At 43.8% G+C, this 22,889-nt stretch overlaps 1 protein-coding gene across 3 annotated transcripts; it reads right to left on the reverse strand.

The window, feature by feature from the left end:
• Positions 1-1,498: 1,498 nt before the first annotated feature.
• Positions 1,499-21,290, reverse strand: sin3a (SIN3 transcription regulator family member A). Of its 3 annotated transcripts, none has more exons than XM_023350230.1 (21): positions 21,221-21,290; positions 15,734-15,959; positions 14,743-14,925; positions 14,527-14,633; positions 14,123-14,429; positions 13,806-14,048; positions 13,560-13,712; positions 11,650-11,805; positions 11,442-11,531; positions 10,875-10,993; positions 10,563-10,773; positions 9,486-9,602; positions 9,121-9,359; positions 8,782-8,965; positions 6,645-7,233; positions 5,117-5,286; positions 4,843-5,016; positions 3,920-4,012; positions 2,937-3,031; positions 1,869-2,061; positions 1,499-1,738 (listed from the first exon to the last, which is right to left on the reverse strand). In XM_023350230.1, the coding sequence occupies exons 2-21, from the start codon at positions 15,926-15,928 to the stop codon at positions 1,508-1,510; spliced, it is 3,849 nt and encodes a 1,282-aa protein (XP_023205998.1). In that variant the 5' UTR covers positions 15,929-15,959; positions 21,221-21,290; the 3' UTR covers positions 1,499-1,507. The 3 variants fall into 3 exon arrangements, with proteins under 3 accessions (XP_023205998.1, XP_023205993.1, XP_023206005.1); XM_023350225.1 differs by lacking the exon at positions 21,221-21,290 and adding an exon at positions 18,242-20,845; XM_023350237.1 differs by lacking the exon at positions 21,221-21,290 and adding an exon at positions 16,048-16,151.
• Positions 21,291-22,889: the final 1,599 nt, after the last annotated feature.

The raw sequence follows: 22,889 nt of genomic DNA on the forward strand, positions 1-22,889 counted from the left end.
CGGTGTGGGTTGCAGAAAACTACCCGGGGAGAAGGAAGCGTGCCGAGGGGTTCGCTCTTTGAGATACGGCTCACCATTAACCTTGGACGGCATTGTCAAACGGAGGCAGTGATTTTTGACCAAACAGCTGTCACAGTCAAGAGAACGAAACAAACAAAAAACAAAAACCGAAAGACCTGGATTCATTTCAACTTCCCTCTCCCCTCCAAATGTTCTTACGACAGAAATTAAAAGGCAAAGACGTAAAGGAAAACACACAAAGGCGGGGGGAAGAAAAAAATCAAAAGTGTTTCATTAACAACTCCCTTTGGTAAAAATGGTAATAAATGGGCTCGCATTTGTCCGTTTAATGTACATCCTAACTTTAGCCGTTAATCACTAAAGTCCACAGTAAGATTGGAAAGACTAGCACAACAACACGGATCCGTCATAAAAAGTCTGAGACTATTTACAGAGTATTTACAACACGAGCGGGATGAGGACAGTCCTCCCAGAATGAGTCGAGTGTGTGTGTGTGTGTGTATGTGTGTTCGATGAGTGAGCTGGTGTATTGGCAGAGGGCGTCTTTAAAAGGTCGACTTCCAGGGCGGCGAGGATCTTGTGTGTTAATAGAACTATATATAATATATATACACACAACACATACACTGGAATACATGTCAGGATCTGACATTCACAAGCTATACAGTTTTACAGTCTGAGGACCAAACAGTGTTGTGATTTTTTTTTTTTTACTTTTTGTCGTTTTTATTACATGAAACGAAACAGTGCTTTCTTGCGGTAACCCGACAGCACCGAGTAGGGCTCAGGCACAGTCTGTAATAATGCTGCCGTGTGTTTCGGAAAAAGAAACGTCAACCCCGGCCCCCCTAACCACCCGAACCTCCAGCTTTCCACCCGGCGACAACGACCAATCTGGATTCTGTCGTGAACGTGGGAATGTCATGTCAGAACCAAACCGTCCAAACCCCTACCTCCTTCTGGATAAGTGCACTTTGCTTCATCTCATTGTTTTTCCCATAAATAACGCCTCAGGTAGGAAGATGGGAGCTCCGATGGCTTCTGACCGGAGGGGCGGCTAGCGGCGAGCCAAACCGAAGCTCGGTTCGGAGGAAAGTCCAGAAAGCACCACTCGCCGTTTCGCAGCCGCCTGACGAAAACCGGCTCAAGGAAGAAAACGTTTGTGCCGTGGCTCTGAGTGCTGGTTGGAGCTCAGGAACGTGAGCACTCCTAAGTTTTGGCACCAAAAGCCCTGTGGAAAAAAAAAAAAAGGCTGGGCCCAGCTAAAAACGCTGGTAAAACAACAAAACGAACAGAAAACCTGTCATCCTGCCGCCCTGGACGCAACACATGAGGGAGCGAAAATCAGCATTGCTCCCATGGTGGCCTTTAAAAAAAAAAAAAATCACAATATTAATCCCTACCTCTAGATTGTGGCCTCAGACCACACCTCCCCCCAGGAGTCCACCATGTCTCCTCCCCTCCCACCCACCCCCGCTGCCGCCGGCTACGGCGCCTTGCTCGGCGTGCCGTATTTCACGCGGTACTTGTTGATGTTCATGAAGTGGAGGACCTCCGGGTGGCGCGTGGTGGAGCAGGGCAGCAGGCCGTCACGCCCTTCGCCCATCAGCCACTTGGTGGTGTCGGCGCTCATGTCGCGGGTGACGTGCTCTTTGGCCCAGGCGTCCACCCAGGCCTGGAAGCGCTTGTGTAGTCGCGTGCTCACCCTCTCGTGTGACTGAGTGGGGACAAACAGGAAGGGATGTAATATTTGTATATCTTTTGAAAATCTTTACTGGCTTAAACAACATGGAGTAGCGAAGTCAGAGGCGGGACTTTAACTTGGTGGAAAAAGTTTTGGTGAGTACCTGGTGAGCCCTCATCAGGGCGGTGCGTCGATACATGTAGTCCTCAGACTTAAAGACGTAGACCATTTTGTAGGAGTTTAGTTTGAACATGCACTCCATCTTCTCCTTCTCCATGGATTTCTTCCCTCCTTCGCATGCCTCCTTGTCCATCTGCTCCCTGTCCTTCTGGTACTTCCGGATCCGTCTCAGGTTCCTGGTAGGGAGAGCGGGACAAAATGTCCTGAGGTTAATCGTGTCGGGACAAATTCGTCAACCTTAAATGAATCAAACAAGAACTCATGTCTGAGTATCACATCTATCACAAACACAACGTGCTAGCAAAATCCAACATGATATTGAAATCATTTAAGCAAGCATTAGCTTTTTAGCTAATTTTGACTTGAACCAAAATTAGCTTACCTAAGTTTAATTAAGTTAATTTGGCTTATGTTAGCTTACTTTGGCTAAAATTACTAAGTATAGCTAGTGTAAGTCATAAATCATTAAGCTGACATTTGCTTTTTAGCTAATTTTGACCTACAATTTTGACCTAATTTACATAATGGATTAAGTTAATGTTACCCAATGTGCTAGCAAAACCCAACATTACAGCATTGAAGCAAACATACCTATGTAACAAATTCTGACTTAGATGAAAATTTGCTTACCGAATCGATTAAGTTAAGAGTCACTAAGTATGTTAGCGCGAGCCAACATGATAGTGATAGTATTTAAGCTAATGTTATCATGTTTACCTAATTTTGACTCAAAAGTTATAGTTGACTTACAGAACGGATTAAATTAAAAATATCCAACATGTTAGTGTAAGTAAATACAATAATGATAGAATTTGAGCTAACTTTAGCTTCTTAGCTAGCTTTGACTCAAAAGCTAAAACTATCCTGAAGTCAATCGTGGAAGTCGATATGACAATGATAGCATTTGAGCTAACGTTAGCTTTTTAACTTCTAATTTTGACTTATGCCCTGAGGTCAATCGTTACTTAAATGAATCAAACAAGGACTCGCGTTCGACTGTCACCAACTGTCAGAAATTTGACACATGAGGAGGAAGAACAAAAGAGAGTACCTGGGAAGAAACACGGGCTTCTGGGCGAGGTGCTCCCTCAGCTCAGGAGTGGTGGAGTCCGGGTTTAGGTAACGTCCAACGTAGTCGGACCAACGCTGCAAACACAAAACAACAGGATTCGTTCACTTTTCCCACAGTGAAATTCAAGAACTTTTCAAGCATTTCCAAGGTAGGTTTTCCAAACTTTTCCAACACCACACTTTGGAGATTAAAGCAATACAAATAAACTTAAAAAAAAAAAAACTTGAATTAAACATGAGATCATTTATTATTGTTGTTAAAGATGTCTTGTGATAGCATTCTATGTACAACAGCAGGGACGAGGTAAACTAAAATTTAATGTTTTGAAATGTCTCTATCACAAACAGCCTGTGCACCTGACTGGTCTGAGAACAAAACACAAATTTAACAAAAAATCCCACAAATTCAATAACGTGGTTTAACGTATAAAATATAAGCCGCAATTTTTTTCCAGTTCCACAGATCAATAAGTTATTGAGCTATTAGGAATAATAGATATCCATTACATTGAAACAATCTGAAAAAATCTTGTGAAGGTAAATTGCCTTCCTGCTCAAATTAAAGACAATAATATGCAAAAAGTTACAAAAAATATTCTTAATAAACTTTCTGTAGATTAGCAAATGGAAATAATTTTGGAAATTGGAAACTGACCTAAAACAAGGACAAATTAGTCTGATTTAACTTCAGAAATAATGTGTACGTGTTTTTATTAGCCGTATGAAAGTATCTTTTTCAGCGGTAAATAACATTTTCCAAATTTAGTCTTTTAATAAAATGTTAGATTACACTTTCTTACAAAACTGCAGTTTGAAAATCAAGCACTTTCAAGAAACTTTACCCAAAAATCGAGAACTCGCCAAGCCTCGAAACCACCTAGCTGAAATGCAAACATTTTCAAGGATCTGAAGCAGGCTGCTGAATGTTCAGAGCCAACATGCGTCAGGTGAGCGACCTCTGACCTCAGTCTCCATGGGCTCGTCAGAGTTCTCCTCCTCCGTGTCGAGCAGCTCCACCGTCAGCTGCACTTGCCCTCTGCTTTTCAAAAACATCACCTGAGAGAGCGAGGGAGAAGAAGTCAAACCACTGAAAATAACCACAAAAATTGGAGTTATCACAAAAAAGAAAAAAAAAGAGTTGGTGAAGAATGGATGTTCCTCTCAGCACTAATGCCCATCTAAACACCAGCACTATTTTTAATGGAGAAAAACAAAAATCACTTTATAAAGACATTTTGGATCTCTTTAGTAAATAAATCAAACACCAGCCCGAGAAACCTTGCAACCAGCTACAACAGTGACTTTTTCTTTCTCAGTGTCTGAGCCAAATGGATAGTAGTTTGTACGCAGCAGAAGAAGTAGATTCTCTTCCATCTGCTACACGCAGCAAGAGCTTGAAGGGATTGTTTGTTTTCTTAGGGTCAGTGACTTGTTATTGTGAGAAAACCCACAGTTGATGGATTTACCAATTTAAAACAGTGTTAGGCTCTCATGACTAAAACGAAGATTGATTATGTCAAGAATAGATGAGACTCTCAATTTAAAAAGCAAAAGCGAAGGGAAGTAACTAAGTCATTTAGTGACTCTGCAGGTCAGACAGTGAACACAACTGGGTGAAACTTGTGAAATTAAGAGATTATTTTATTTTGCAAGAGGCGCAAAGTGCCTTTTCACATACGGTAAAAATTGTTTGATGATCTAAAAATTTAAGTTTGACAAAAAAAAAAAAAGAAAAAAGAAGCAAAAACAAAAGTAGTATTTCCAGTATTTCTCAACTCAGGACAGGAAAATGAAAATAATAATTAGAGACAACAGGGAATTAAAAAAACAAAAAAAAAAAAACAAGACGACTAATGCCCTTTAATTTGGTCAAACTGAATGCTCACCTTGAAGCAGTTCTCGTCAGACATAAGCTGCTCGGCCTTACGTTGGTAGGCCGTCTCGGCCAGGCTCCTCGACGGCTGCGCGGACGCCGCGCCCCCGGTGGCGCCATTCCCACTCTCAGCCAGGTACAGGTCAGTCACCTGGACGCAGATCTCGTCGCTCACTATGTGCTGCAGCTACAGAGGGAGGTGAGGAGGAAGCGAGGGGGGAGAGGTCAGACCTGCGGCGCCAGCAGCTCACAGAGAAGGTGGCTTTGAGTGAGCGGCGCCCCGTTACCTGCCGGACGATGCTCTGGATGAGCTTGTCCATGGTGAAGGCGACGTAAGCGTGGATGGTGAACATTTCCCTCAGAGAGTCCTCGTACTGAGAGGCCTCCATGTTCCCGTCAAGCAGATTCCGGACCATCTCCAGGAAGGCCGAGTAGTAATCCTCCACTTCGATGTCCACTGGAGAGCAGAGACATTGTGAACGTTATGCTTTTTACAATTTTTACAGTAGAAAACTGCCTTCTATTAATTAAAACAGAATGATAAAAGAGTTAACATTTTAAGCTAATTTTAGATTTGTATTTGAGCAAATAGCTTAGCTGACATGTATTCCTGTGGAAATTTAGGCCCATATCTTTAATAGTTTTATCAGAAATTTGAGGTTATTTTCACATTTCTAAAACTAAGCATGTTTAGTAACAGAAATCTAAAAATACTGGAAACAATAAATTAAAATGAGACCCATGATTTAGAGTTTTTCTCTTTTTTTCTCTCTCTTTCTACCAAAAACTGGATGATAAAAGTTTACAGCCTGGTGCTCTGGTATCGACTAGCTCTTTTTTTGGTTTACAAATACTTCGGTGTCCATTTTATTTGTTGTTTTGTTTATTTATTTTGGATATTTAAAATGTCGCCCTGTTCCAGCGTTAAAAGTCCATTAGAATTTAAAGTTTGCTGATCTTTGAGAAGGTGTTCTTTCATTATTTCGCCATTACCATCATATTTCTTGAAAATGGTCTCAAAACCTCAATGTTATTGTTTACCGCAAAAACTTATCATCCAGCAAAACTTGTTGTCATGACAGGCCTAAGCATACGGTCAGCCAAATGTCCCAAAGGGCTGTAAGAACTGACATTTGGCAGTAATTTTTCTCTTTTGTTATCAAGTTGGAAACTTTGTGCTTTTCCCCCATTTTTATAAATTTCAACATCCCACAAAAGGATCCATCCACTTTTCTATAAAAATGTTGTTTTTCTTTACCTTAAAACTAGAAAAACAGATTGGTTTCTTTAAAAATTATAACATATTTCCCAAATCATAAGTTTTTTTTTTCAATATCATGTAACATTTAGAGCTCTGAACAGGTCTTGTTTAGCTGGACCAAGAGCAAATTTGGCTCTTCGGGGTGTAAATGTTGCAAACCGTTTTTCCGCTCTGCGTCTCAGAGACCACTGGAATGAACGAAAAATAAGCAGGAAAAACTCAAGAGGGAAATGTGGATAAAACATGGAACTATATCAAATATTTAAAACGAAAAACAAATCAACAATGGTCTATATTGACTGATATGAAACACTTGTATTATGATTCTTTCTTGGCATATCGCCCCACCCTACAGTAAGCTAACAGGCGGTGTGTTAACTTTTTCCCAGTTAGAAAACACATTTTACTTCTATTTATTGCTTAATGACAAAAATTTTATTTTTTAATGTGAGATATTTACTTTTGTTTCCAACATTTTTTTTGCTAAAGAACAGCATATTTCTTGACATATTTAAAGTAAACTCTCTGGATGTTTATCTGTGAAGTTTACTCACTGGGCTCTTTGAGTCGCAGCTGGACGGCGGGGTTGTCATTCTTCTCCTTCTTCAGCCCCAGCACCTCCCTCTCCCAGTCCCGCTCGCGGACGTCGTCGTCGATCTGCCGCTCCGCCTGCTCGTACAGCCTCAGCAGCCGCGAGCACAGCGTCTGGTGCAGCCGCAGGAAGATGTACCAGTTGTTGTTGACGAAGAAGAGGTTGTAGGCGTCATCCTCGCACGGGCGCAGCCTCTGCGCCGCCGTGTTGCCGAACAGCAGCTTGGACTTGGAGGGGCTCCCGCTGCCCGGGACGCCGTTGTGCTTCTTGGACGCGCCCGCCTCGTCCGGCTCACCGTCCTCTTCCTCCTCCTCCTCCTCCTCCTCCAGGTCCGACAGCTCGCCGCGCTGCGCGAACAGCATGTCGGGGATGAAGTGGTAGATGATCTGCTTGATCTTGTACTTGTCCTCCTTCTGAATGCTGGTCTGCCGCTTCACGTGGTGGATGATGAGCGCTGCCGCGTCCTCCAGGATCTGGCTGTCCTCGTACGCCAGTGTCAGGTGGGGGCACACGGGGGCCGCGGCGTTCTCCTCCGACACCTGCTCCTGCCGCTGGAAGTCAAGACGAAGCTTTACGGACATATTCTCCTTACAGTGCAACAAATAGTTGAGTATTTCAGCAAAATCTTTCACGTGCGGAGAACCTAGCCTGGCCACTGACTTCCTGTGCTTTCTCCCATTCACTAAGATTACTCCAGTAAAATTTCAACTGGGCCAATCAGAAGGAGAAGTTGTGACGTTGATTTTCTGCGCTGATTTAGAATTCTAGTCTACCTGCAGTTTTAGAAATGGCAGTGGAGGAAGTGAACAAAGCCGTTCACTTTGTCTGCATTAGCCACATTTCCAAATATTGACTTAACATTAATAGCGCTCTCCTTGAGCCCTTTTTTTGCAGTAGAGAATGGTTGCTAACATATCTTATCATCTTATCATTATTATCTTATCATTAAAATGCAGGCAATTTTCGGTAAGCTTCATAGTGTTTAACTCGCGTTACATATATGTCATAGGCAAATGTTAGCGATTGGGTGACAATTTAAACTTCAACAGTGTCCACACCTCCAGAAAACCCAGTCCTTCTGAACAAAGCAGGGCATAGCAAAAGGGGCTAGCAAGACTAACAAGAATCTAAAACAGATATTTCTAGGGGTTGTTTTTCTAAAAAAAAAAACATTTAAACTGCTAGCCACTAAAAAAGTAGAACCAGAGGCCATTTTTCAAAATGGCCACCATAGTCATCAAGGAAAAAATTCTTTGCACTAAATTTGGCAATATCCATCACAGCTTAATATTATTGCTTTCAATTCCTACATATCTGGATCCACGGAAATTATATTTACTGATAGTTTTTTCAAATTATTTTTCAAGATGGTCACAGTGGTTGTCAGAAAATATTTGCATTAAATTGCCCGATTAGATGAATGCGTTTGGTGTAATATCATAGCCTATATGTTTTGAACCATATATTTTCTTAATCTTGTGCTTTCTTTTTCTGGTGGATATTTTTTTTAAATGGCCACCAAGGTTGTAAAGGATGTCTTACATTAAGTGGACAGTATTTATTGCTGGTGGTGGGCAGAGCTACCCTAAAAGTTCAGTTCACTAACCACTAATTTGATCAAAAAGAAGCCTAGTGCCATTAATGCTTAGCTGTTAAACGCATAAAAAAATGAGTGGATGTTAACGCTAACCATTAAAACGCTCAATCTGTGTCACCAGTTGACGACTGGTGTGAGACTCGCAAACAGTAACATCCTCGGTTTCTGATTTTGCTGGATATTATTTCAAGATGTATGAATAGGATGATCGTAGCTGTGGAAAACATATGATGCGACACAAAGTTCATCCAAGTCATGAAAATGTGTCATGTCTTAGGACAATATCTGGCTTAAACGGCTCAGAAACGGCAGCCATATTGAAAAATGGCTCTCACCTTGAAATTAAAGTGGCCAATGGAAAATATGAAAAACATACAGCACAAGGGGTGAACATGCAATTTTTCATGCTTGCATCCACACTTGAAAGCTTTTCACAGTAATATCCTGCACAATCATAAACACTGGAGATCAACAAGAAAGACGAAACGCGGAAATTTGTTACCTCATCATAGATGCTTTCGATTTCATTTAGCAAAGACTTGGATCGAAGCACTTTGGTGTCGTTCTGTTTGAAATTGATGCCTTGGTGGTCCAGAGATTTGAGGTAATACTTCTCATTCTGCTCCCTCCAGATCTTGTTGAAGCCTCGCTGGGCTTCCCGCCACTCCTCTTCCTTTGTCTTTAACCTGGCCGCAAACAGAAGACAAAGTCGAGCAAAGTCAAGCGAAACCTCCGCAACTCTAAGAGGCATCTTTTAAGGTTGAAAGCCTGGACTTTTACACGCTTTGGTATCAAATCTGACAAACGGGACAAGACAGGAAGTCTTTAGTTCAGCGGATACCTTTTCAGCACGATCGGAACAGAAACGGCCGGGTTCTTCTTCAGGCCGTCGAGGATGTCGGGAGCTTTGTCTCCGTATATCCTCTGGATGGCCTTGCGGTGGATGACCTCCGAGGAGCCGCCCAGCGTGTTGTCCAGCCGAAACTTGGCCTGCTCCTCGGCGGACATGCGGGAAAGCTTCCGCTGCACCGCCTCCAGCACTCTGACGGTGGCCAGGTTGGTCTCGAGGACCACGTCCAGCTGTGTCGAGACGAGAACTGTTAAAAACTTGTCCGCTCATGACGGACGGTTAGAAACCCCGCCAAAAATGCTCGCTGCGGGAATAAAAACCATGTAGAAGAAACAGCTGAGAATGTTCCTGCTCACCTCAAAGCGTTCGTCCTCACACCTGTAGATGTGCTCCTCGTACTGAGTTTTCTTGGAGCTGACGAACGTGGAGTCCTCGGACCACGAGGGAAAGGAGACCCAGGTGTCGTTCAGGACCTGAACACGGGACGGATGCGATCGGGAAAGACTCAAACAATGTCCACAGACGAGACGGAGACAAAGCATTTCGCTCCAACAGCATATTTCAAATTTGAGACCAAAAATGATGTTTGAACCGTATTGTATTCTAAACAATAAAATGTTTTTTTTTTTTTTTTTTAATTAAAAGTAGGAACTGAATTGTTTTTACTAGCATTTTCTCTTCCATATACTGTATTCTTTTACTAGCTTAAGTAGCTATGACAAATTTTAACAATTTTTGTATTTATTTGATTACTCAATCACTAAAATATTTGCAACAATGGGTAGCACTTCAAAAAGTGGATCCTTAATAACCAGGGACAATAATTGTGTAAAAAAACTAAATATTTATATATATGATACCACTCAACTCTCTACTTTTCAAGATTTTTTACATATAGAAAGGTAGAATACAAAGTTTTATCACAAGAAAAATACCTGTTTTTCATATAAAAGTTAAAACTTTTTCTTTACTTCTCAGTCAAGTAAAGAAATATTTGATGTTTTATATTTTATATTAGCAAATCTGGATCAAATTTGCAAAGGTTAAAAAGTTTTTGTAGGTCTAGAAAAAACTTATTTTGTTGCCGCAAAAGCAATTCTGGCTCTCGACTAAGAAGATTGCTGCTAAGTAATAAGTAGCACAAGTCCTCCTTATTAGCATATATTATTAATTGATAGTACAAAATGCTAAAAAAAAAATGAAAGAAAAGAGTTTAAAATGTCTCCTCTACCATTATTGTTCTTTCCTTTTCTGTTTTTGTATAAATGTTCAAAAATACCTAATAAACACAATTATAAAAAAAAAATAAAAAAAATCAGTAACTAACTTCTGGTTCTGTTTGGTGACTCTAAACATTCTTAGGAACCCAATATCATTGATTTTAAAACTCAACCACAACAGAAATGAAACGTACGACTCTTAACGTGCCTCACCTCCTTACAAAGCGGAGTTCTTCCGGTGCACTTGGGTTGCTGGTAGCTTTTGGGTAAAGCTCTATAGCTGGAACCCAGCCTCTTACAGGAAGCGTAATCAATCTCCATAGCGATGCCCTCGGTGGCGCGTTCCTTGGGGTACGTCTCAATGTGGGACATTTCGCGATAGCCCAGGAAGTTCTTGAACCAGTTGAACAGCTCGGGAAATTTCCTGTGAATCAGAATTAGGCAAAAAAGCACACGAACACTAAGAGACAAGGGCTGTTTAAATAGTTTTTCGATCACAGGCAAAGAGATGACGGGGTTACATACCCCAAAAAGGGCAGCACCAGCTGCACCAGTTCAGCCCTGGAGATCACCTCTTGGTTAAAGATGATCAGGCAGCGCAAGAAGTTGTCGTAAGCCTCGGCACTCCGCAAGGCTTTGCGGACCTACGAAGGAAGATATCAGGGGTTGTAATGTGCAAACAAGCACGTATGACTGTCCAATAAGAGAAAACTTCCAGTGTTTTCAACCAGTTTACCCTTAATGATACCTTTAACTTCATTGGAGAGTAGAAAAATTAGAGATGCACCAATTCTGATTTTGGCTGATACTGAATTTTTTTGCCTGAAAAGTCACTAAATAAAGCAACAAAGTCGCTAAGATGTTAACGGTTGCAGTCGTTAACATCTGCAAGGTTATTGTTAACCTTGCAGTCATCTATGTCTTCTGTCTGAGCAAAACGGGACAGTATTTTATTTTTAGACCTAAACGGAGGTAGATAATATTGGTGGATAGTAAGTATAGACTGCCGATCTTCCAAAATTAAGAAATTTAGGGACAATTTATCGGGGCATCCCTTCGTTTCATTTTCAAACAACAATAAGCCAAACTCACCTTTTCGAAGAACAGAGACTCTGTGCCGACTCCGTGCTTGCTGGGATCGGCCACCGGAGAGTCCTTCAGATTCAGTAACTTGGGCTTTTTCTGCAGAGAGAACAAATACACACAGACATATAGAACGGCCCATTAACAATCAACCATAGATGAAGGCGAAAACAAAAACAGAGAAGGGATAAAGCTTCAGCGGAATGTGTGTGCAAACCTTGACGGGCGGCGTGGGCCCCGGAGTCGGGTGGCGTCGGATCTGACATCCGTTTTGGTTGGGCCTCTGTTTGTTGTTGAGAACCACCTTTTTGGTGGTGAGGCCGTGGTCGTTCTTTACGGACTCTGCCTTTTCTGCGTTGGTCTTACTTAGCATCTGGTGGGAAAGACACAACAGTGACTGAGATATGTCTCACGCCATTTTTAGAGAAAGTGGTGGAGAAGTTAAAAGTAGGATTAGGTTGCTCTGTTCAATCTATCATCTAAAAATGGAAAGACGATAGCTAAACTCCAGGCCTATCAAGATGTTCACTGACAGGCTAGACAAGAAGAACCTTAACCAGAAGAATCTCAGAGTAACTTTTGGAGGAGCCACAAAGTGCCACAGCTCTTGCTAAATTAGGGGAGAAGCTGTTGGTGAGTGATGAGGTGGTTCACATTTCTAGGCGTCCCTGGTAAGGTCTATTCAGCGGTACCAGAGAACAGTGGCTGCACAATAGTTGAGAATTAGACTGAGGAGGACCAGCGTGATTTGCCTCCTGGTTGTAGAACAGTGGACCAGCCCTACACCCTCAGCAGTTTCCTGGAGAGTGGACAGGAGTTCGCCCAACCAGTCTACATGTCTTCTGTAGACTTGGACAAGGCATTCAATTGTGTCACTCTAGGAGTCCCGTTGGGGGTACTTCGGGTATATGGAGCACCAGACCCTTGATATGGGCTGTCAGGTCCCAGAATGACCAATTTAATAGCTTGGTCCATATTGCTGGGGGTAAGTCAGGCTTGTTTCTGATGAGAGATGGACTCTATCAAAGTTGCCCTTTGTCACAGATTCTGCTCCTTCTAGGCACAGCCAAGGTATTGAAGGGATCCGTTTTGTTCGTCTAAGAATCGGGTCTCTGCTTTTTGCAGACAATGCGGACCTGTCAGCTTCAGGAAAGTGATCTCCAGCTTCTACTGGAGACGTTCTTGACCAAGACCAAAGTCTTGAGTTGGAACAGCTAGAATACCCTTTACGGGCTGCAGACAAAGTCCTGCCCAAGTCGAGGAGTCGAAGTAACCCCACCAATCAAGGACAACTTGATAGGTAGAATGACACTACGTCTGCAGTGATGCAAGCACTGTAGGGGTGTGTTGTTGTGAAGAGAGAGCTAAGCCAAATCGCAATGCTTTTCATTTACCAGTCGATCTACGTTCCTCCCTCATAGATCTATGGTCACATGTTCTGGGTAATGACTGAAAGAATGAGATTGTGGATACAAGCGCTCCCAATGAGTTTCCTCTGCAGGGTGTCTAGGCTCAGAGTTAGAGAGATGGTGAGAAACTTGGTCAGAGGGACTCCACATCGAGAGGAGCCAGTTGAAGTGGCTCAGGTACCTGGCTAAGAATCCTCCCTGGTGAGGTATTCTGATTCCTAGGGGTAATTTTGAGAGACCATTTAACCTAATAAACATCTAATAGTCATGTTCTTGGATGGATATTTAGAAAGAACTCACTGTATGGAGAACATGCAGACTCCATACAACAACGTCCCAAACTGAGCTATGAGCAGGATGTGGGCTATGAGTCCAGCTTCAACCAACTTGCTCCAAGGCAACAACTCAACAACAACAGGTCCACTGTGCATTCACTGGAAGACTAAACGACAGACCCACAGATTGAAGAAGGACATTGGAATTCAATTTCAAAGCTTGCCTCAAGTCAAATAGGGCACACGGCAAACATGTGGAAGAAGGTGGTCTTGTCAGATGGGACTGACCAGCTGACCAATTCACATTACCATGAACTTTGTTGACTTTTCTTCACCAAAACACAAACAAAGAAGGGGGCTAACCTTAAACACACACCATACTTTCAAATAAAACACACCGAAGTTTGAGGTTATAAAGCAGAAACAATGTGAAAAAGTCTTACTGCTGAACTATTGGCATCAGGGAGAAACTGTCCAAACTCCGATAGCAGATCCTCCTGGTTCTTGAAGAGCCTGGCCACCTGAGCATAGACCTCCTGCTCTGTCAGAGCCGGCGTATAGTTACCTCCAGCCTCTTTAGCATTACGCTGCTCCTTCTATGGTGCAGAAACAAACAAAAAGTTACATTTTTGAAACAATTTGGATTAATTAGAGGATACACCAAGCTTTCTGCTTTCATCCAGACAGACCTGGTACGTGTGGAGAATCTCCAGAAAGGCTTTATAGATGTCCGGCTGGCCCTGGAAGCGGTTCTTGATCTTGTTGACATAGTTGATGGCGTGGTTGAACTCCACAGGCTGGTTGTTCTGCATAGGCGGGCCAGGGGGGGTCCCACCGAGGGCCGGGTGGAGCTGCACGGGTGGAGAGCGAGGGGAGGTGTACACAGGGATGGACGGATTGGTCTGGCTGCTTGGTGTCAGCGGCTGAGGAGGCTAAAACAGAAAAAGTGCTACGTTAAAATGTGACGCATGCGCACAACAACGCTGTAGAGTTCCCTCCACCTCACCTTGCTCATCTTGGCGGGGGTTGGTTGCGTCAGAAGAAGCGGAGCGGCTGCGGCGGCAGTGGTTGTCGCAGCAGCTGGGAGCTGGGGCGGATGCTGGGTGGCTGCTCCCGTTATGGGGATGTTCTGGACCGAGATGCCGTGCGGGGTTATGTGGTGGATCTGACCTGGCGTTGTTACGTTGACCAGGTCGTTGGTTTGGACTTCGATCTTGTAGCCCGGGGGAAGGAAAGTGTTGAACCCCATGATGAGGTCGGGGTGGCCTTTGAAGAGCTGCGACACCCTGCTGATGACCCCAGGAGTATCGATGCTGATGAACACACACAAACAACGCAGCGGTGATGAGTTTCGGAGCTGGAGTAAGCTACTGTTACCTGACTTGTGAATCCTAAATCTGGTTGTCTCACCTTTGCGACTTGAACTCTTTCATTATATCTAAAAAGTCATTGTAGACCTGAGGCTGGTTCCCAAACTGGAGCTTCACTTGATCCAAATACGACAAAGCGTCTTCCACCTAATAGACATGGAGGACAAGGCAGACATTATCATATTCACGTTCTACAGATGCAAGACTCTTGATTGACAACGAAGGGAATCAGAGGCAGGCGCTTGGACTCACTTACCTTAAGCCTCTGGAACTGCTGGTGACCTTGTGCCGAGGATGGAGGGGCCGCTGCGTGCCCATGCCCCGACATCAACGAGGGCCCGTGGGACTGAATGGCGGGGCTGTGATGGTGGGGCCCAGTGTGGACCGCCGGACCCGGGGCGTGCCCATGACCGCCGCTGTTCTGGGCCACGGTAGAGCCCTGAGGAAGGAGAGGTACTTTTAGTAAGTAGGGTTTTGCTGAACGGAGTGAGGACACAGTATTTCACTGACTTACTACTTATTATTTACACCCCATAAAATTATTCATATTTTCATGTTACAAAGATTAATGTTCTAATTTATGGCACAGCCCCAAGTTTCCATGAACATTACTATAATTATAACTATGGGATAGAGCAACACAAGGTGGACAAAGCTTATAACGTTTAACTTGATGTGAGGTTCAAGTAAAACGTTATAAGCAGTCATGTTCGGTAAAGTAAAGCGTGACTGAAGAGTTGTTCACGTATTGCCAAGTTCACACGACAAGATTTCTTTATTGATTTTTGATCCAATTTCCCCATCGGAAAAACTTAGGATAACCTGATTAGCGAGATTGGTCTTAAGGTAATCTTATGTGACATTCCTGCCGTGTGTAAAAGCGATCTAAAATTGGGGCTATTCAACTGTCTTAGCCTAATATCACATACGGTGTGACAAACGAGAACATATTCTCTCGACTGTGACGTTTAGCCAATCAGAAAGCGAGGTGATGGAAACCGAGTGGTATGCATAAAAAAGGCTGCATAAAAGTGCACCCCACACTTTTCAGATTTTTTAGTAACAATTTTGCAAACCATAGATATGCATATGTTTGTGTTTAGTCCATCACATAAGGTCCCAGTGAAAAATACTGAAGTTTGTTGGCTCCTATATGACTAAATGTATTAAAATTAAAGAGAGAATAACTTTGCAAAGTACCATAGATGGCAATTTCTTTAGAGCCTTATGAACTAAATTTATGTTACCTGGTATCCCGGGGGGACGGAGTACTGGGCGCCAGCTGTGGGCTGCATGTTGTCGGTCAAGGCTTCATACACAGCTGGAGCAGCGGGGGCGGGGGCGGGGGCCAGCATGCGATGCTGGAAAGGCTCCGGGTTGCCAGCGAGCCGCCGCTGCTGCGACGCAAAAATCGTGTCCTGATCCTCCAGACGCCGCTTCATTATGAACTCATGCTTGTGAGAGCTGCGAGACCTGGGAATGCAAGGACAGCTGGAAGGTCAGCTTTCTCAGTCGAGCTGTCAAATCCCTGCGTTAAATTGATCCAGTCTCTTCTAATTACCTTATGCCTTTGGTTTTTATCTCTACTGTGAATTTACGAAGAAGACGCACAGAGTGGCAACAATTCGGCAGATGTGCCGAAGCATAAAGTGACTAAAATTGCCTCAGACCGAAGAAATCTATTCCGACATCCAAAGCTTTTAGCAACAAGATCAAGCTGGGAGTCAATACCGGGTACCGTATTGATTTACTACCAAGTGATCATGCATGTATGACTTTGTTATTGCACAAACTTACACAGACCAAGAATGTGGCCTGCGTTATGAAATAGTTTTAAAGAGACAGCTCAGACTTTTTGATGTGAGGTTCAAGTAAAACATTATAAGCAGTCATGTTCAGTAAAGTGACTCACTAAGTAGCACCTTAGTAGTGATAGCGACTCCTTACAACAGAGTCACATTCAAACACCGATACGCAGGTCAGCGTTAAGTGTCTTGCCCCTGAATACATCAACATGTGGCAGAACATGTGGAATCAAACCCACAACCTTGGGACTGCAAGACAACTACACTTCCCACTGCTGCACAGTTGGGTTAACTCCACATTAGTTGGTTTAGGAGGCTAAAGCTAACAAATAGCCTCTGGAGCCAACTAATCTGGATTTCTACTAAATAAAGACATCAATATATTTATCTACAGCTGTAGATATTTATACGAGCCAGTAATTTATACGAGTGTATCCAGATGAGATTCTTACAGTATTCAAACAAAAATTAAAAACAAATGTGTATAATGGGACCTCATTGCTTTTATTCAGAACAAAGTAAATATTTTTTCATGCTGCTGCTAAAATGAGGGTTATAATTAGAGGGAAACATGTAGCAAAAAAAAAGATATTAGGGATACATTTGAAACGGCAACGTTGGTAAACTTTGGTACCGGTAATAATGCCATCGCTACTGTTAACCTTTTAACAGAAGATCACCATTTTATTTAAACTTTCTGATGTTTTTGAGGGTTTGTATGAAGTGGTCACCTTCGATCCACTGTAGTTGCTTGTGTATAAATACATAACAGTACTAACTGTGTGTCTAATTTAGCAAGAAAAATTGTTTAATGTGGAAAAATATATTCAGATTAGTTAAAAGTGTATCTGGCTGTATTTTAGAGAAATGTATTTATTTTTTTAGCTTATATTTGTTCGAGAGTTTAATGTTAAAGCTGTAATTTCCTATTAATTAGTCTAATTCAAACATGCAAGAGAAAAGCAACAGTGTGTATGTCTACTTTCGTTCAAATAGCATGTACTGAATGTGCAGCTCGCGCTCTCCGTAGCCAATGAAAACACGAGAAGCCTACGTCAGCGATGCAACAAACAGGTGCTGTGGAAACGTGGGAGTCCGTCTGTCATTCACAACTTCCTCTAGACACCAGCAGCTTCTGGCCACTTGAATGAACGGCTTTTGATAATGTCGAAGCTTCGCGAGTTATAATAAAGCGTTTCAAAACACCCAAGTCAACATTGAAGCGAAGCTTCGGAGCTAGCCGCTTTCTGTGCAGCGGTTGAACTGCGCTGAGCCGTTCACGGTCGCACTGAAAGCAGCCGCGGAATGCTAAGCTAATGCATTCGGGAGCTTCGCCGACTCCACTCGTAATAGCGTTTTCGTCGCCCTTGAATGCTGCTGTGACTCTCGCATCGCAGCGCTAGACAAAACCAATTCAGCGTCACGTTTACATGGCCTAGCAAACACAAGCACCGACCTCAAGTTACCAGCTCGATGCTTTCCGCACGCCCGCCATTTAGCGTGGCGAAGAAGTTCGGGAAATTACACACTATTTCTATCAGGTAAGCAAAAAACTGACCGTGCCCATCAACAGTCTCACAGAATACTCATGCTAAAGCATATTATACCGTTTATTTTTATGACTTTCCAGGAAATGTGTCTTCTCGCCTGCGGTACCGAGCCGCCAGCTAGCTGCTAGCTAATGTAAACAACATGGGTAGCCCGAACAGAAGACCGTCCTGGACTCGGAGGGAAACGCATGCGGATAACCGTTAGCGATCAGTCTGATCTACACGGTAAATGTTTAAAATACGTCAGCAGTTAAACAACCGGATTTCTACACGGCACGTTTTAGATCATCTGTGACAGAGTGACATGCATGGAGATGCGGATGATCCCGTTTGGTGTACTTAAACCGTCAGCTAACTAGCTGGCTCCATTAGCTTACTGAATGAATACAGTTGAACTCACCACTCTCCCAAACAGCTCGCAGAAGTTCACAGGCGATTATATGACGATCCGTTTTATCTGGACCCACCACCGTACCTCTGGTTTAAAAACAGAAGAGTGTGAAAAGCAACTTCTCGGCGGCGTGTGACTTAAAATAAACAATCCGGGCAGTGAGCAGCAACGTGAAAATCTCCCCGAGAGAGGAAAACAATCTCCGTTCGGTTAGCTAGGGAGGTGGGTGGGGCCGCCGGACGAAACCCCGCGCCAGAATACACGCGATTGGTCGGTTCATTCAGAGGCGCCACACGAGGGGCGGGACCTCTGTTAATGTTTTGAATGTGAGCTGTCAATCAGAAATTTATGGCACAGTTATCAAACACACCCCTCTGGACTTGACGTGCAGAGGCTAAGTTGAGTAAATCAGGCAGGTTCGCAGTGTTTATCTTTGAAATGTTCCGCAGACACAACTGCAAAAGACATTTTGTGATGTAAATGTACTTTTTTCATATACATAACTTTATAATGAAAAAATGCAATTATGCTACAGCATCCTAAGGCATGATGTTGATACAGGTTTTCTATCTTGGATCTGGCATTTTTGTATGAATACCTGAGTATGCTAACCTTTCTCAGCAATTTAATTGATCTTACATTGATTCATTACCCACAAAAATATACTTATTGCATCTGTCTGTCCATTTTTATGATTGTAGCTTACCCTAAATACATTAATAAATACACATCCATACAGCTTTTCAGAAATAGATGCTTCTTAAAAATATGGTGATGTTGGGTGCTGTGGTGGCGCAGGGGTAAAGCATGACCCATTTGTGGAGGCCCCAGTCCTTGATGACTTTGAGTCCCAGCCCAGTGACCTTTGCTGCATTTCTTCCCCCTCCCTTATAACCCACCTTCCTGTCTGACCGCTCTCAAGTAAAGGTTTCTTCAGGTGATAAAACCTTTTTTAAAGAAAAAAAAAGTATGGTCACCAATTTGTCTTGACAAGACCGCAGTGTTTCGGTAAAGTTGACCAATCTAACTCCGTGTCTTCCCCATGCAGGGTACCTAAGCAGGTATTGGCCGTTTTGGTAGTGCGGGCAGTTGCTAGGTCATCTTACAAAATGATGACTAATATGGCAAATTCATACTGAATCTCTGGCTAGCTTAACTCTCTCTCAAGGGAACTTGATTTCCCACCGCAAATCCAGAAATATACTTTTATTTAAACCACCACCAGGCAAGACACTCTTGATGTCTCTGGGTCAGCCATTGGATTCACATGGGGAATGATACAGTTGTAGCACATGTCCTGGATATATATGTGAGTGGTGGCTCATAAAGCATTGATTCCACACCATGTGGCTCACTCCCAAACTCCTGAATGGAGTGCGTTTCATAATCCTCTCAAGGCTGCAGTCACCCGGCATGCTTCCACTAAGCTTTTTGCACAGCAGCATGATCAGTCAGTGATGAAAGGTGTCCATGACTGACTGTTGGATAATGTTAAATGCTAAACACAGAGGCCCAAATTTAGGTCTGTGCAGAGGTCTACTTGTTTTTAGGCAGACACAATGCATGTTTGCATATAGAGATGAAAAATTACAACTTCAGACACATTTTACTTTCATGTGTCTTACAACCCATTCGATACCCGGTTGGGTCTTTTTTTGTTTCAGCAGCCTTTATTTTGACAATCCAGTCGCAACCCTACAATTTCCCATTCGGATCCATCAGGTGATCTTTCCGTCCATCTACATTACGGACTACTTTCCGGACTCAAATGACACGTGACTTTGTAAAGAACTGGGGTCTATTCCTTCTGCACGATCAGGCTCCGCCCATTTCATATTCTAGAGCCAATCGCTGCGGGGTAAACGTCACAACAAGTACCCTCCTACAAAAGGTGGAACTTCCAAAATAAACCATCGCCCACGACAGGCGGAGCTCCAGTAGTACTAGCCCGGGATTCCTTCTACCCGTCCAGGCTGGGGGAGTCAGAAGCAGCCGTCCGTCGGCTGCACCAGACGCTCACCGACTCTCATCCACACCGAAAATAGCACAAAACACCTGGGGCAAACTCTTCAGGCGCAAAGAATAAACAAGTGTACGTCGACTGCTTTGCATTGTTTGTCTTTGCAAGTTTGTGCAGAGAGGCATGTAGCAAAAACGCACTGCGGGCTGCGGAAACACCCCCCCACCAACACGGAGCAAGCGGCAGCCCCGCGCCGTGTGCGTCGGCCGACTTTTCTGCGCACTCCAAACAAAAGGATCCGCGACGCTAAAGCCGCCCGTTCTGCCTCTAGAAGCCGTCCCCCCCCTTCCACGTCCACCTTCCCAAAGTGGACGCAGAGAACAGGGGGGCGGCGAGCACAGAATGTTTTCTGGGCGACATGAGCCGATCAATTTGCCCTTACTGAACAATGCCAAAGTCAAACGGAACGGGAACTGCTGCGCCGTCGCCGCGCGGACACAGCGGCGCGCGGCGGCGACCCGCCATTCCCCCCGTCGCGCGACGCCAGCAAACCCCGTTCCTCTGTCCCGCAGGGGGAGGACCGACGCGTTATATTCTTTGTTTACCGCGATTCGCCGGGGTTAAAATGTCTAAGCTGCCTCACCACAACAACTCCCTCCCTTCTCCTCCTCCGTCTCCCCCACCCCTCCCCACCTACACCGATCCATTCGGAAGCGATCCGTCCGCTCACAAACGCTGCAGACAGGGGGACGCCTCGGACGGCCACCGCACACCCCGCCACAACCAACCCCACCTCTGGAGATTGTTTACCAGCCGACATAATGCTGCAGATTTACCCCCGCTCTCTACCACGTTATGATCTCCGAGCCTTCTAGAACAGATAAAAGCCGCGCGGATACAGTTCATTTACGAGCAACAAAAGAGGCACCTCGCGACAAATAGCCGCTTTCGGTGCCTCGTTCGTCGTCGCTCAGCGGTTCGAGCATTGCTACTTTTAATGGCGTTAAGTTTAAACAGCTGTTACATACCCAGGAAAAAGGCTCCTTTACTCCGGAATTGTGTTTGTAACAGAATAGTTGGAGACGCCCCCCTCTGCCGGCATTGGCGCGTAGCGCGATACGCGTCACTTTGTTTTGAATATCGCCCGCTAAAAGCGAGGCACCGCCACCGTCCACTGGAGTCTGAGACACAGTGGACGGTCTCGGATCTTTGTGTTCACCTCACCTTCATCCGGCCGTCTGTTAAGAGATTAATTACAGCTTAAAATATGCGAAGGACGAACATTTAGTCTAGTATTATACATGGATAACAATAGACCGCAGTGCAGTTTGTTTAAATAGCCACATTTCTATCCAAATGTCATTCCAAGACCAGTCTCTGAAAATGTACAACTGAGTACTAAGTAAGCACTTTCTGAGGTGAATGCAGACACATTATAGGTTCACTCCTCCATCCATAAACAGCTGTTAAATTCAGAAAATGCAGGGTTGGAGTAATTTTTCCGCCATCGTTTTGGCGCCCCCTGAGGCATGGCACCCATATGCGAAGCAAATGGTGCATGAGGAGTGGTTGAAACCAGATTTTTATGCACAATGTATAGAGAGAAGACCTTTTTTTCCCTTACTGATATTAAATCAGACAGAACATTCCCTGTATTATATTACAAGATTAGCAGAACTAAAACTGAAATTCCTGTTTTTTTATGTATATTTTTGTGACTCTCTTTGTGGCAGGTAGGTAGACCACCCTTGCGCACCCATAAATTTTTAGCTCTGGCCACAATTTTCGTTTTGGTGCTTGGATAAAGGTTTCAGGATCGCTTTGTTGTCTTATGTTTGACTTAGATGTCTTTCAGATGCCTCCCAACTAATTTGGTTCTGTGCTTAGGGTCATTTCACATTTAGAAAACCTCTTTACACCCAGAGTTTCTTTCTGGTTGACGTCTTTAGATTTTGCATCAATATGTCCATGTAATGTCCCTTTCTCATCATGCAGCAAAAACACCCTGAACTGTGATCCTGTCACCCTCATATTTTACTGTAGGCCTGGTGTTTTCAGATTTCCTACAACTGTGAAGGGGTTTTTTTTTTTTTGCCAGCCACTTCAGTTTTATCTCCAGACCATCCGTCAGCTCATCTGCACTTTTGGTTCTGGTGTCTCTCATCTTCCTCTTGACCATACTCCATAAAGTACCAGCAGAGGTACCAGAGGGGCACAGCCTCTACCACAAAATTCCAGCGTAGAAAGAATGCATCTCACCTCAGTGCCGCGGTGTTTTACCAGGAGAACCCTTCAGTTCGTTTCCGTAGCGTTCTTCTTCGTGTTTGTGGTTTGCCACACCTTCTTTCTAAACTCAGCAGCTGAGGGGTGCATGTAGCACTTTTCAGGAAACCCGAGAGTATTTTTAGGAGCAAAGTAGGGCTTTTAGATATTGAGCCGTCAACTGAAGGGACAAGTAAAGAACTGTGATTAGATTCAGAGGATTATATGGCTCAAATGACATTGTTTTTTGTGATAATGAGCTTTTCTTGAGCTGGTTTATGTTCATTCATAAATCCCTCCATGGCCCCCTCAAAATTAGTGGGGCACCGATTGCAGTCTTCGGACCTGACCTGCCGATTCAGATTATTTATTTTTTGGTCTGAAACATTGCTAAATGCAACAAGAAAGTTGACAACAGTGCGAAGACTATTGTTA

The sequence above is a fragment of the Xiphophorus maculatus genome, chromosome 2 (genome assembly GCF_002775205.1).
Source record: "Xiphophorus maculatus strain JP 163 A chromosome 2, X_maculatus-5.0-male, whole genome shotgun sequence".
Lineage (NCBI taxonomy): Eukaryota > Metazoa > Chordata > Actinopteri > Cyprinodontiformes > Poeciliidae > Xiphophorus > Xiphophorus maculatus.

Bases quoted from the DNA above. Each gene is read 5' to 3' on its own strand.
- sin3a (XM_023350230.1), bottom strand. From the start codon at position 15,928: ATGAAGCGGCGTCTGGAGGATCAGGACACGATTTTTGCGTCGCAGCAG. The intron at 9,360-9,485 runs GTGAGCAGGAAC...GTCTCGACACAG, and splicing joins GTGAGGACGAACGCTTTGAG to CTGGACGTGGTCCTCGAGAC. The intron at 8,966-9,120 runs GTATCCGCTGAA...GTTTGCGGCCAG, and splicing joins GTTCCGATCGTGCTGAAAAG to GTTAAAGACAAAGGAAGAGG.